Below are 13,747 nucleotides of genomic sequence, written 5' to 3' on the forward strand. Positions count from 1 at the left end.
TAAGCGATCATCTAAGCACCACTTCTCCTTGACCCCGAAGGCCAGAGGGAGGCCCCACCGGCTACGCTGTCTAAGTCCACAACGGTACTTCGTCGATGACTCTGTCTCCCGGGACCTGGGGAGCTCGCTTGGTTGCGATACTGACGCGTATCGCTGCGCGGGACTGGGCTCGGTGAGTGTCCTGGCGACATATTGTACAGCTGCGACGGTGTTGGGTATATGCGCTGGGACGCATCCGACACGGCACTTACGTTGGCCCTTGTTAGTGGCAAGGTGATTGTTCCTGTTTGGCTCGAGCTGACGGAGCCCCGGTCACTCCCAAAATGGGATGCGAAAGGCGGTCGCCATGATGAATGACTGGGCGGTCCACCAGCAGACACCTGGCTTGACAATCGACTTCCGCCCCGGCTCTGGCTGCCCCCAGCGCGCGACCGAGACCTATTAGTATTGGTCCGAGAGAGACTCCCGACAGTGTCCTGCTCCGACTCGGCTTCGGACTCGGCTTCGTAGACAGTCTCTTGGTAGGTTGAGGACGGAGGATAGTAAGACGTGCTAGGGGGGTATTGTGACTGCGCATGCGAGTTATTAGGAACACTGGCCCAGACGCCATTCCCATATGGATGGTAATTCGCTGGAGGCGTTCCGTACCCCTGTTGCGCGGGCGGGTTTTTCATGTGCGTGTACGCATCACGATACGTCAACACGCCGTTTCCAGCCCATTGGATTTTGTCTTGGAGCTCTGGCGGGAATGCGTTGGCGTCCATGATGATATGATTGTATTATTAATTTGATCGTACAAGGATTTATACACTTGAGTTTAGTAAATATGTAACTACTAGAAATGATAAATCTATGCACGTTCGATAGTAAAAGCAGATTGAGGTAAATGAAGCAATTGATGCGTTTGAGATGCGGTATAATAATTTCACACATCTCTAACTGCTAATTACCTCTTATAGTTTCCCTCACGAGACTTCGTCCTGATAGTCAATGGCCCTGGGTGCTGTTTGTTTCAAAACAAGTTATTATCATATCAAAGAGGTTCAACATGCCCTTTTAACATAATATTAAGGGTCTAGCTTGTTGAGCTTGTCACAAGGGATTGTAACTCTGTTAAAGAGAAGATGTATATGAATGCGATTCTTAGCCCCTTTTGGACTCTCGACAAAGAACAGTTGATGTGTCGAGGCAAGTAATGTAACCTGACGCAATGTGCCCTACTAGGTAGTCTTTAACAATGGGAAACATTCCGAATCCCTAAATTATACATTAGGCCTATTCACGTCAGTATAAAGTATGGATTGTTGTTCTTTGTCAGCCGGGTCATTACTACCTAGACACTTCTATAGCTAGCCAAGTATGATATTATCCAACTGCTCACGATCTAATCGCGACTGTAGCGCAGCCCTCAGTAGGCCTTGGCTCTTCGTGATGGCGGGTACAACCCCGTCGATCTGCTGTAAGTTCCCTCGCATGCTTTCCATATGGTTCGCGATCTGGCCGGCTAGGCCAGCTAGCTCGTCGTCCAGATCAGTGAACACTTTGCCACTTATATTCTCTGTAGGCACAACCTCTCCGACGGGGTCAACCCTCGACTCGGGCGGTGGCTTTTCCGGTACTAGTACGTGCATCTTCCGCATCTGATCCCTTCTCTCCCTAGCCTCGGCGTGAGCATTGGAGCCGAGCCGGGCGAGCGCCTTATACTCGCGGTCAAGCTCCTTCTCAGCGCGTTCCTTCTCGCGGCGCAACAGCTCAACACTGTGAAGTAGCGGATCGAGCTGTGACTCAAGGGCCTGGATACCTGAGACGGTGCGCTCGAACTCGAATTCCTCCTCACGCCGGGTCGACGTGGTGGCCGGTGGGAACGGAAGACCTCGCGCGATCTTGGAACAAAGCCGTTTGCTTACGGCATTGAGAGCCGCGGCGGCGTGCCCGTGCCGCTGAGGGTTGCTGAGACGTAGAAGCACGGGCCGCGATGCTGACTGGAGAAGAGAGGCCACGCTGGTAAGAGCTGGTTGCTCGAGGGCTGTCCATTTAGACTCGATGATGTTGAGAGGAACACGGCGTGTGCGCGTTGTAAGGTGTCGGTAACGAGGTGGAGAGGTAGCCGAATCAGGTGATGATGAACGGTCTTGTGCGTCGGGAGACGGTCTGCGCCTCCCTGATTTTGGTGATGTCTTATTAGACTGGCGGGGTTTCTGTTTTCTGGGGCGGTTCTCTTCTTCTATAGAAACGTCTTGGCCTTGAGTTGGCTGGCCTTGGGGTTTCTTTCCTTTTCCTTTCGTAGATGATGAAGCGTTCTCGTCAGGTGGTGGTGGTTGACGATCACGTTTCTTTAGCCGACCTTGGGGTTCAGGGTTGGCCTCTGCTGGGGGTTGAATGCTGAGAGAAGGTCGGCCTCGCTTCTTCTTATGCAGGGGAGTAGGGTCTTGTTCTGCTTCGGCCGTAGTTCGTTCATTTGTAGGAGGACGTCCTTTCTTTTGGCGTTTATTAGTTATTTGGTCGCCTAACCTCTCCTCGTTTGTTGGCTTTACTACCCCTTGAGCCCCTTTATTTGATGACTCTGGAGATCTGCGAATGCGTCCACTCCGCCTAAGAAGGCTCGAGTTACCTTCGTTCTCATCATCGGCCTCATCATCTTCGACTTCGTTGCTCTTAGTTGCCTCCAACCCTTTCACTGGGCGACCGCGCTTGCTTCGAGGTGCATTTTCATCCCTGGTATTTGCTACACTATGTTCTTGAGCCTCGGTCTCGTCATTCGTTGGTGAAGCTCGAGGACGACCGCGTTTTTTTCGATCAGGAGGTAACTTCCCCTGGTCTTCATCTCCTTCATCCCCATCATTCCCATCATTATTGGGTTGTGATATCGGCGATGGCCCACGCTTCCTCTTGGCTTTCTGTGTTTGAGAAGGTTTAGGTTCGGGTTGTGCTTGAGACGAAATCTCGGTGTTGGCTGGACGTCCGCGCTTCCTGGGACGGGATATTTCTTCCATTTCCGAATCTCTTGTGTTTCCGGAATTTGTAGTTAACTGGCCTTGTCTCGAAATGGCGAGTTGTGATCCTGACGCGTCACCGTCGTCGCGCGACACGTTGGTAGGACGGCCTCGCTTGCGTTTCTGATTTGCAGTTTCGGGTGCCTTAATATTATTACGTTAACTTAAAATTAGAAGCGAATAGATATGAACTAACCATATTCTTGATTTTTTAGTCGTTACTGCTCTATTAGAAGAACTGAAGTCGGCAACACCTTCGTATTGTTTGTTGCCTCTATCGTACTTCACTAATAATAGGTTGTACATACTTACATACTATCTTATCGTGATTGACGTATTCTCCTTATCGCATTAACACGGTGGCTTGATATTTGTGTACCTAATGCCCTACGGAGGTACCTAAGGGAAGTATTTTGTAGTGGTATCGAATGTTACGGTTAGGTACCTCTCTGCCTCTTGTGCTACAGAGCATGCGGGGCTCAGCGCTAACAGGGATCAGAGTGGGATTTAGCGCTTCAGTCAACAAAATAATGCACTGCTAGAGGTGGAGATGGTAAGCTTGGCAAGAAAACGTAGGGAAGCAGGGAAGCAGGGAAGGATATGGTCATCCTGTCATCTCATCCAGCTTAGCTGTCCGGGGAAGTAGCTGTTGGAAAGACCGAACAGCGTCCTAGGACCCTAGACAATCCCGTTACTCGACATATTTTTATTTTCTTCTGTAAAACTCTCCAGCTGAATAGACTCTACCTTAGATTCTACGCTTACTCTCCTGCTAGTTATTTTCTTGCTAGTTCAAGACAGCTGGCCGTTGCAGTTTCGAGATTCAGCTTCATTGCTATATCCTTATCCTAGGGGATTCTTCTGTATCTTCTTTCAATTCCTTCAATTGATTTTTACTTGGCCCTCCCGTGTTGGAGAAAATTACAGAAAATTACATCATTTTTCCGACCCGTTGTAGCTTAACCCGATCCCGAGCTATCCACCAGCAACTTCAAGCTTGACTCCTACTTTACCATATTTACCATATCTTGTATTTCACAAACTAGTAGCAAGCAAAATGCGATTTTCTACCGCCTCAGCTATTCTCGGCTTGCCGCTATTAGTAGCCGCAGATGCCCTTGACTATCAAGCTCAGTTTGATAACTACTTGGGCCAGGCCCAGAGCGTCTTGGGAAAATTCATCTCCAAGATTCCTCATCCTAAAAAGTATGATCCTGTCGCTGCTGCCGAAGCTAAGGCTGGCCCCTTGAATATAGACATTCTGTCTTTGGATAACTGGAAGGAGACCCTTTATGGACCCGTAAAGCCAGACGCTACAACTCCAGAGGAGTGGTGGGTTTTGATCACAGGTGGAAACAAGACTTGCTTTGGTAAGGATCTCTACCGTCACTTTGACCCATGAGTCGAGCATCACCCCTAACATTAACTAGGCCACTGTGGAAGAATCGAGGCTGCATTCAACGAAACTGCTGAGAAATGGGCTCTGACACCAGGTTCTCCTCATGCCGCTCTTCTGAACTGCGATGACCAACCTGTCCTTTGCAACTCCTGGTCCGCCCCGGTCGGTGCGCTGTGGATCTTCGAGATACTTCCCGAACCTGCGCCTGTTAACATCTGGACGAAGCGATTCAACATGACAACTGTCACATCTGATGATATTATACAACTGCAGCAGGAGGGCTACAAATCCGCCGCCCAATTGCATGATGGCTTCTTCCATCCTTTTAATGGCCCTCTAGCCAAGAATGGCCTTGCAGCTCCAGTTGGATGGGTTCTCTGGGTTTTCAACCTTCTCCCTAGCTGGGCGTTTATGATCCTCGTTTCTATTTTCAGCAGGAGCATGATGTGAGTTATTCAAACCCCGTGGTATAGAACAAGTGACTGATAATAGTATAGGAGCAACCGCTTGAACCAACAAATGGATGGCGGCCGACGACCTCCTGCTGCCGGCCAAGCTGCTCCCCGAAGATAATTGTAATATGTAGTTGGCATATTGGACACTCGCTATAAAACTGGCTGTGGTTATGTTGGGATGCAACTAAAGAAGCTTCGTTATAAGCATTGTGTATCATTGGGTCGGGGTCACATAGGTAGTGATCTAATAAATCGGAATGTATCATGATTCACGTCTTGTGTTCACACACGTCTTGCATGCGTCGAAGGCCATCTAGAACCTCGTCTTTTAATTTGGGGTTGACGAAACGACCGTACCGGAGGTCGCTCATGTTGCCAACGGCTTGTCTAGTAGACTCCAGCAGGGCGGTTTCTTCCTGCTCCATTGCTTGTATCTCATGTTCCATATCAGTGATAGCGTCGTCCATTGCAGGTAGAATAGTCATTAGAGTATGTTGCTTCGGCTGTATGGTATTGGAGGTAGGTCCGAATAGCTGTAGCTTGAATTAGAGATGGTGTTTCAACTTCGTATTAGGTAGGGTGATATACCATTCGTTCAATTTCAATCTCGTCATCTTGCTCCTCTAGCTCGGCTTCTCGTCGGGCCTTGATCACCTCTCGGCGTAAAGCTTTACCTTGCTTGACCTGAGCGTCGATATTCTGGGATACACCATCTACTACTGCGTTGCGCTGCTGCTGTAGATCTCTATAAAGCGACCGGATCTGTGGAGAAGATTGTTGGGATTTGGGGAATAGAGAGGTGAATTCTTGTAAGGAGATGATTGTAGGTAGGCGGGCTGGGAGGAGTAGATAGTTGCGCAAAATTGTGGCCTCATTTGTTGCCATGGTTAAAAACAATTAGCTTGAACTACTAAATATAGAGAAGAGGTTTCGGTAGAATTGATTGCGTCCGGTTTAATGGAATAGGTACCTGTTAATTCCATGGAAGAATTGGTCGGAATAATGTTTGCGCACCGGGGTGTGAATTGGGGAAAATCACTTTAAAGCAAAGCGCGTCAGAAAACGCGTCCGAGCTTTTGGCGTCAGGAGCGATAGGGTGATAGGGTAATACCTGGCAATCTTTACATAGTACCTTCCCTCAACTTCATGGTAATAAGATCGGCGCTAAGCAACTTTCATAGCTTTCTCTTTCAGCACCATTCTTTTCAAATACATATTCCATTTATTCATCACTCTTCCTCACGTTAGCTAATAACACTTACCATTTCGAGCCTTTCTTTATGAGTAGACATCCTTGCCATAAAGCCCCTTTCATCATCCATCATCCATCATCCATCGGTCGGCTATGGCTCCCTCAAGACAGAACCAGGCCCCTCCTTACACCAAGGACGAGAGGGTGCTCTGTTTTCACGGTGATTTAATGTATGAGGCCAAGGTTATGGAGGTGGTTGTGAAGCCAGGTCAGAAGCCTGAGGATGCTCAGTACCGTATCCACTACAAAGGATGGAAGGCGAGCTGGGACGACTGGGTTTCGCAGGACCGCATCCGCAAGTTCACCGAAGATAACAAGCAACTGGCTAGTCAGCTAGAGGCTCAGGCCCGAATGCGAAGCTCTGGCTCCAAGGGAGGAAAGAAGGTTATCAGGGCTAACGGTTCCGAGATGAGCTCTGCTCGAGGTAGTGAAGAGCGTGCTGCTGGATCCTCAAGCTTTGGCAGAGGTCCCCGACGGGGCAGGGATTACGAACTTGAAAACGTAAGTTAACCACTTTCATTAATATTTTCTACTTTATGTCATAACGTATTGTCCTGGAGAATGTAAACCCTATATGCCTTTGGTTTGGCATCAGTTTTCCTATTCCTGGATCAACACCCCTTGCCTACGGGAAATAGGGGCGATATACCCTGTCAAGAAACATGAGATGCATGGTCAGGAATAGCCCTATAACCAAACCGACCTTGACCACGCTCACGATACCGTTCGTTGAAATAATTTCATGGTCATGGCCAAGAAAAATGTGACTACGGCTTGCAACCTAATAAGCTCGGATATCGCCAGAATAAATACCTAGGTTTAGGTACTAGTAGTTGCTCGACATGATCCGCAAGGACTTGCCCGTGGCCGGTTGACGGAATACGTACTAAGGTCTTCGTCACGGGAGTCAGAGCTGTTAAACTAGGAGTTATCGTGCAGTATCTGCCGGATAGTACTCATTCTATCTACGTTGCTAGTCAACACTGCGGCAGTTTTGGCGGCGGCTGGCAGCCTTCTCGACTTTATTCATGCAGGGAAAGAACACTCTAAAGATTGAGGGGCATAATCGACCGTCTGTGTCCTAGGAGAAGGGTTTATCGCATGGACGCGTTGCCGAGCACACTTGACAAAAGTTTTTCTTCTCTATTCACCGCACGGGCACTATTACCGCACCACCTATGTGAATTTGGAACAGTCGAATTTCTTCTTGTCGAAACCCAAGTATATTTCTCCGCGACAAACCGCTCATCTTTAACGATCTTCTTGCTTCATTCTGCTACACCACCCCTTGGGTAGCAACAATGGAGACCAGAAAGAAGAAGCGTGTGGTTTCGATTAACGATTACGAGCTCCCGCGCAAGCGAACTCGTAGTCAGATGAAATCAATTCCACCACCAAAGCCCACTGCCTCTCATGACAATAAGGCAACAACTGACGAAGACCCTGTTTCTGTGGACCCTGCACCCGCCTCTACTGTAATGGTCACACCATCTCTGTCTCCTGCCATATCAGATCCTAAACCCAACATCACATCTCATAGCAAGAAGGCATCCAAGATCACGATCAAAATAGTCCCCAAGAAGCTTGTTGGATCTGAAAAGGCACTCGCGAAACAGTCGTCTGTTGCACTAGAAGCAAACCACCCTAAGTTAACGAGTTGGACTCCAACCAAGACCACCTCTAAAAAGGAGCTCTCCATCGCCACTGATACCCCTTTGAATGCCCCCTTACCTGTACTGCCAATGTCTTCGTCTGGGTTATCTGTTGCGGATAAAGATGTCGTGAAACGCCAAAAAGCCTTCATGCAGAAAGAACAGCGGCTCGCACGCGGAGAAGAGGGAGCGGATCTCCTTATTCGATTACCAGCCCCTAGTTTCAACTATGTCACCAAGAAAGGCAAACTCTCTGCGAATGTCCGGTTCGAATCTCCTCCTCCCACCCCGGACCATCCTAAAATCCAGGAAGCAGGAAAAAACGGCACAATGACCCGTGAGAAGGGCTACTGGTACCGAGGAATGCCCCGCAACGTGAAAATACCTACAGCCGGGATACCGTCGGACAAGTCTTATGCTACCCTCCATGACGATTCCGTAAATCTAGAACTTCTTGTCTAATATTACTAGGAATCTTGATGCTAACTCTGCCTTTTTTTTTCTAGGAGGACGCATTTCACTCCAGGCCTTCTATCAAGCTTTTTGTTCCTGACATCCTGAAGGCGATGCTTGTTGATGATTGGGAGAACATCACAAAGAATAACCAACTTGTCCCCCTCCCTCATCCTCATCCGGTGGCGAAGATCCTCGAGGACTACGCTGCTTATGAGACCCCGAAGCGCCCTGCCGGCTCCTCTCATGTGGATATCCTTGAGGAGACCTTGGCGGGCCTGAAAGAGTACTTCGACAAGTCCCTTGGCCGTATTCTCCTCTATCGGTATGTTGCGCTTCTCTCAGCCGGGAACAACGTACTAACTATAGATAGATTCGAACGTGCCCAATACGCAGAAATGTACCAGAAGTGGATGTCCGAAGACCCCGAGTATCAAGGCAAAACTGCAAGTGATACCTATGGTCCTGAGCACTTGATGCGCCTGATTGGTAAATTATCCTTCCGCATCAGCCTATGACTGGAAGCTAATCATCCACAGTGTCCTTGCCGGAGCTTGTTGCTCAGACAAACATGGACCAGCAATCGGTCAACCGTCTACGCGAGGAACTAGTCAAGTTCTGCACCTGGTTGTCTAAGAACACAACAGAGTACTTCGTCAGCCATTACGAGTCCCCTCCTCAGGACTACATCCAGAAGGCCAAAGATTAGTTTAATGGCGGTTATTCGGCTGTGGGTGATTCTTATTACTTGCGCCTCTTCATTTAGCATATTCCGCCAAGCATTGTCTTCTCAAGGGACGAAGACCAAAATGCCATTTGCCGCACCACCATCTTCGGCGCCTCTAGCTCTGGAACGATATTTTCGATTCCCCTTGTACAAATACTAGATTTCCTCTGGTCGACGCGAAAACCTTACCGTTAGGGCGTTTTGCTAGGTTACGTACCTAATGCAACAGTGCCCTAGGAGATGAGATTTATGCACTTGTAGCATAAAGGAAGGATACTTGCGGTATTGGTCTGGACGCATACTTTGAGGTTGCATTTGATTTTGCGATGGCTTTGTTTTCTTTAGTAATAATAATACGTTGGCATTTCCTTACATACCTTAGGTACTCTTGAACCCTGCGCTACATTAAGTGACCGTCTGACTTGATTTAGGTACCATCACAATATTTTCCTGCCTGCTAAATAGACCGGGGCTACTAGAATTATTAAGTTCATGCCGTGAAGCAAGTTATTGGTCTTAATTTTTCCCATATCCATATTAATTCCTATAGAATGCAGTATTTCTCCTACCATGTTATTGATCGTAGAACACTTGGCCTGGTTACCACCAGGAGTTGTGTGTTTCACAGTGGCATACCTACTTTGGCTACCGAACAAGAGTTTAAATTCTCGTGTCAGAACTGGACTTTATCTAGGGGAATATAGGTTTAACGGTGTTATAGTGAGGCAACTACTGATAGGTGATAATGACGATAGGTAAGTCATGACCAAAAGATATCTACCACTATACAAGCTTTATGCCTATTACAATACCCTACACGTACTCTCTCTGTTTTCTTCGTAAACTAATTACTTATTAAGCCACCACCTACGCCCTATCATCCTTATTTCGTTGATGATGCTGTTGCTTCAGATGAGCCTCTCGCTCTTCTAAACCATGCCAAGCCCGTCGTCGTCTACATTTTTCTCCGAAGATCCACCAAGTCCGCCGATACAGTTTCCGATTATCTCTCGCGTTGGACTGGCTGGAATCCAGAGTAGATACGTTTCATATCCCCTTTCTTTTTCTAGGGCTGAGACTTGGATCGATTCCTGCGTTTCCTTTGACTTTCTGATATTTTAGCCGACATCTTATCATACCTAGGAGGTGAGTCCTCTAACTGCAAATGGAACCTATGGATAACCCTGACGCGCTGCCCGAACTTATGCTTAGTTGTGGAGGTTAGTTGTCGAGGTCCATTCTGGCCAGAAGCATCTGGTTCCAGTGTGAGTGAACTTGATGTGGCCGATAAAGTCGACTTCGATGACTGCCTATTCAGTGAGACTTTCGGAGTTTCCTTGAAAGTATCTCCAAATCCTCTTAGAACCAGGTCAGCGGCCTTGCTGTCCCGAGCCCTGGCCGTTTCGGTATTTTCTTGGTGAATTAGAGCTTTCCCGGATAAAAGGCCTTTCGGTTAATCGAATGATCCATTTTAGTAGAGGTAGGTAGAACCAGGAGCAACGGTTGTTCTCTTCCCGCATTGTATACTATTAAACTGCGTATAGGGGGCAGAGAGAAGTGGCTCTCTCCTTCCTGATCTTGACGGCCGCCGACGCCGAGAAAAAACCCGTCTATAGTATCTTCTCTGCGCCGAACTCTCTTGGTGGGCCTGATACGGGTGACCGCCGGAGCCTTTTAACGTCATTGCTCAGGACGCATCTAGGGCATTCTTTATAGGCCTTGCTGAAGATCACATCTCGTTCTGGAGTAAATCCCGCAAGGCATCATCTTAACCTATGCAGCAGCTTATCATTAGTATACGTTAATTTTTGAGTTTTGATGTATGATTGTGGTTATGGACTCACCTAGGGTAGATCAAGTGATCCAAAGCTGGTAGTTCATATTATAGAAGAAGACTATAGGAAAATTACGGCGTCGTTCTTGTCGTTGTCCATGGGATCTCTCAACTTCTTGAACAACCCCTCGGCTGAATCTATGGGGGGATGCCGGCTCTGCATTTATTATAGAATTGTCGGCATAGAATGACCATGATGGGGGTATTCTTATGGCAAGAGTTTTAGAGGGGCGTAACGACCGGGAAGGAGAATAGATAAGTTCCTTAGGACAGCCTTTTTTGGACTTGCTGAAGGTCATGCTTGATCCTCGACTAGATTTGGCGATGTATTATTTTAGACCATGCAGTTGCTAATCGTCGCCGTGTAAGTCACTGTGCCCCAATGCACGATTGCGGCAATGAACTTACCTGGTGGTTAATTTAGTGACCCCAAGACAGTTGGCGATTGTCTCCCTTTCTCCCTTCGAAGACTGAGATAAAACCGAGGGGAATCATTCGATGCTGTCCTATTACTAGCAAGACAACATTGAAATATGCTCGTAGACCATAAATGACCAGGCACTGCCGAAACCTTTTAACGTCGTGTCTAGGACGTTCGCGAGTTAGAAAAAGGCATTAGGATAATATTTTGGTGACGAGGTTGTTGAAAAGACTCTGAGTGATGTAATTGTATTGGCTAGCGCTGTTGGCTATAGGTATACGCATGGCCTGAAATATAGAATGGGGACACCGGATGTGCTAATTGAATTCGACTCAACCTTAAGTATGGCTTGTTCTGCTGTGAAGGTGTATTACTTCAGGTCCTCGCTTCCTAGTAGTATCTGAAATGTCGTAGTTATCCTGGAGTATATAGTTTGTGGTGGCTTGCTGAAACTTGTTGAGCTTGTTTGTAGGTTCTAGAATAAGGGGCTACTCTATTGGGGCTGATCTATGGCGGTACCGGGTTTGGACGATGAGTAGCCCCCTTTAGTAATGAGGGCCATAGGGGATGATAGAGAGATGACTGCAGTTGGGAACATGTGATAATTTTGATGATTGACCTATGGATGACCTATAGAGAGTAACTCCCTAGGTACCTGTTAGTTTTGACTATCAAAGTTTGCGCCGAGGATAAAATAATATGGTATAAAATTAGATAGTATTATTTGAACAAAATCATCATTTTAGGGTATCCCGGGTCGGCTCACAACCGGAAAGATGATATACCTCGAGTGTCCCTTAGAATCGGTCATGAGTGCGAATTGCTATGGTAACTTGGAGGCGATTTTATAGGATGTAGGTCGTTTAGTAAGTTGAAATGTAGGCTTTGAATGTCGCATTATTTAAGTTACTTTGGTGAGAGATTTGGGAGGTCCTAGAATAGAAAGGGTGAATTAGAGCAGAATCTAACTGATGGGAAAGGAAGAAAATTGCGAGTAATTTAATGAGACTTACCAGAAATCAAATTTGGCGAGATAGAGTGCCTAGATGCTGTGTACATTAGACTTATACTCAAGCGCTGTGCATTTGTTAGTTGTCACAATTCGCGCGAAATCTTCATCATAGCCTTCTTTAAAGTCTCCTTGTTTCTTGCGCTCGAAGTTGATGACTTACCAAGGCCGTAGTTTCGAAGACTATCAAGCAACACAGCTTGAATACCTAAGGTAGCGATATTACTTAGTTAGATTAGGATAACATAGTAATGAGCCACGACGATCATGGTGATAATTATTTGCGAAGGTGATAGTATAAAATAATAGTGTGAGGAATGAAGCCTAGGAAAGGTAAGTGGTAGGAAGACTAATCGTGATAGAATTCCAGAGCAGAAACTTGGAGATTTGTAGAAAAAGGGTGATGTAAGAAGGGGAGAGTGTTGGTTTTGATGGTGAGATGTTATGGATGAAGAGGGGTGGTAGGGGGAAGGTAAGGCCTAAATAATTATTTGAGTGTTTGTGAAGGTAAATAATGGAAGGATCCGGAATGCCGGCAGTGGGGAAGCCGCCGACACAATCACCGGCCGATCGGACAGAGAAACCACGGTGGACGGTCGGCGATGGGAAGGAGCATTTCTATAGCGGTATAGCAAAGAAGTTGCTGACAGAAAAGGAAGTAGTACATACAGTGCGAAGCTACACCAGAGGAGGAGTTATATTCCATTGAGCAAATTGGTTGAATCGAAGTAAGTTGAGTGGTTATAGATTCCGTTAAGACAATGATTAGGAGAGAAAGAAAGAAAATCTTATAGAAGAGAGTGCGTACAGCAACGGGTAGCCACCGACTGCAAAGTAGGCTAGGATCACGGAGCGGGCAGAGATCCGGAAGATCTCCCGGATCGGTGAAGTTAGCAACCGGGAGAAGGGCCGATGCTCCGGTCACGAGCCGGATAATACGACAGAACTTCCTGAATGAATTTACTAGTCCAATCAGTAGATGTAGGCATCTCATAGGCTCCTGTGAAAACTAATAAATGGTTGAGGAAACAAAGCGTGGCATAACACGAACAAATGTGATCCTTGAATTGACATGGTTTCACAATCGCGTACTGGACATGTCTTGGACGACTCCCAATCGTCGTTTCCCATTTTATTTTGGCCCTGTTCTTATGCTTTTGATAAACTAGCTGATCTATTAGATGATGCGATCATCTGGTCGGCAACTTCCCCTTCATTATAGACTGTGATGGGTAAGTAGCCGAGCGGGTTACTATTAAGGAGCCAGTGGCATAATGCCCACTGGTAGTGACTTCCAACGATATCTATATGTCCATCGGGGGACCCTAAGCCTTTCTTGATGAGAAAACGCATCTAAACCTTCGGTAGGGGGAGTGACGAGGTGATCTAACATAGTATGCAAAGAGGTACTTCGTAAGTAGTAGGGGAAATCCTATAATGAAAAGTATTGAAGGTGTGGGATCCTACCATGAAAGAATGGATACGAGGGCATTTGAAAGGGAAAAGATTTGATAGTCAGAGGGTTAGTTGATCTGAGCTAGTGATGGCAACT

At 47.0% G+C, this 13,747-nt stretch overlaps 5 protein-coding genes across 5 annotated transcripts; 2 read left to right on the forward strand and 3 right to left on the reverse strand.

Moving 5' to 3' along the window:
- Nucleotides 1–11: 11 nt before the first annotated feature.
- Nucleotides 12–883, reverse strand: F4817DRAFT_367843 (uncharacterized protein; the record flags this gene model as incomplete). The annotated part of the gene is made up of 1 exon (XM_049307180.1): nucleotides 12–883. Exon 1 carries the CDS (start codon nucleotides 762–764, stop codon nucleotides 12–14), a length of 753 nt encoding a protein of 250 aa, XP_049155853.1. The 5' UTR covers nucleotides 765–883.
- Nucleotides 884–930: 47 nt separating this feature from the next.
- On the reverse strand, nucleotides 931–3,366 carry F4817DRAFT_347703 (CENP-Q, a CENPA-CAD centromere complex subunit-domain-containing protein). Its single transcript, XM_049304587.1, has one exon. The coding sequence runs from the start codon at nucleotides 2,991–2,993 to the stop codon at nucleotides 1,350–1,352; it is 1,644 nt and encodes a 547-aa protein (XP_049155854.1). The 5' UTR covers nucleotides 2,994–3,366; the 3' UTR covers nucleotides 931–1,349.
- A 258-nt stretch (nucleotides 3,367–3,624) lies between these two features.
- Nucleotides 3,625–5,041, forward strand: F4817DRAFT_228156 (uncharacterized protein). The gene is made up of 4 exons (XM_049298894.1): nucleotides 3,625–3,711; nucleotides 3,785–4,363; nucleotides 4,424–4,838; nucleotides 4,890–5,041. The coding sequence occupies exons 2-4, from the start codon at nucleotides 4,051–4,053 to the stop codon at nucleotides 4,963–4,965; spliced, it is 804 nt and encodes a 267-aa protein (XP_049155855.1). The 5' UTR covers nucleotides 3,625–3,711; nucleotides 3,785–4,050; the 3' UTR covers nucleotides 4,966–5,041.
- F4817DRAFT_228170 (Cnl2/NKP2 family protein-domain-containing protein) lies at nucleotides 4,915–5,858 on the reverse strand. Its single transcript, XM_049298895.1, has 2 exons — nucleotides 5,436–5,858; nucleotides 4,915–5,380 (listed from the first exon to the last, which is right to left on the reverse strand). The coding sequence occupies exons 1-2, from the start codon at nucleotides 5,730–5,732 to the stop codon at nucleotides 5,117–5,119; spliced, it is 561 nt and encodes a 186-aa protein (XP_049155856.1). The 5' UTR covers nucleotides 5,733–5,858; the 3' UTR covers nucleotides 4,915–5,116.
- A 73-nt stretch (nucleotides 5,859–5,931) lies between these two features.
- F4817DRAFT_347710 (MRG-domain-containing protein) lies at nucleotides 5,932–9,497 on the forward strand. The gene is made up of 5 exons (XM_049304588.1): nucleotides 5,932–6,600; nucleotides 8,258–8,529; nucleotides 8,578–8,693; nucleotides 8,744–9,313; nucleotides 9,363–9,497. The coding sequence occupies exons 1-4, from the start codon at nucleotides 6,193–6,195 to the stop codon at nucleotides 8,911–8,913; spliced, it is 966 nt and encodes a 321-aa protein (XP_049155857.1). The 5' UTR covers nucleotides 5,932–6,192; the 3' UTR covers nucleotides 8,914–9,313; nucleotides 9,363–9,497.
- The last annotated feature ends 4,250 nt before the right edge of the window (nucleotides 9,498–13,747 follow it).

The sequence above is a fragment of the Daldinia loculata genome (assembly GCF_022478755.1).
Source record: "Daldinia loculata strain CBS 113971 unplaced genomic scaffold F4817scaffold_55, whole genome shotgun sequence".
NCBI lineage: Eukaryota > Fungi > Ascomycota > Sordariomycetes > Xylariales > Hypoxylaceae > Daldinia > Daldinia loculata.

Bases quoted from the DNA above. Each gene is read 5' to 3' on its own strand.
- F4817DRAFT_347703 (XM_049304587.1), bottom strand. From the start codon at position 2,993: ATGGAAGAAATATCCCGTCCCAGGAAGCGCGGACGTCCAGCCAACACC.
- F4817DRAFT_228156 (XM_049298894.1), top strand. From the start codon at position 4,051: ATGCGATTTTCTACCGCCTCAGCTATTCTCGGCTTGCCGCTATTAGTA. The intron at 4,364-4,423 runs GTAAGGATCTCT...AACATTAACTAG, and splicing joins TGGAAACAAGACTTGCTTTG to GCCACTGTGGAAGAATCGAG. The intron at 4,839-4,889 runs GTGAGTTATTCA...ATAATAGTATAG, and splicing joins ATTTTCAGCAGGAGCATGAT to GAGCAACCGCTTGAACCAAC.
- F4817DRAFT_228170 (XM_049298895.1), bottom strand. From the start codon at position 5,732: ATGGCAACAAATGAGGCCACAATTTTGCGCAACTATCTACTCCTCCCA. The intron at 5,381-5,435 runs GTATATCACCCT...TTCAAGCTACAG, and splicing joins AGATTGAAATTGAACGAATG to CTATTCGGACCTACCTCCAA.
- F4817DRAFT_347710 (XM_049304588.1), top strand. From the start codon at position 6,193: ATGGCTCCCTCAAGACAGAACCAGGCCCCTCCTTACACCAAGGACGAG. The intron at 6,601-8,257 runs GTAAGTTAACCA...TTTTTTTTCTAG, and splicing joins GGGATTACGAACTTGAAAAC to GAGGACGCATTTCACTCCAG. The intron at 8,694-8,743 runs GTAAATTATCCT...AATCATCCACAG, and splicing joins GCACTTGATGCGCCTGATTG to TGTCCTTGCCGGAGCTTGTT.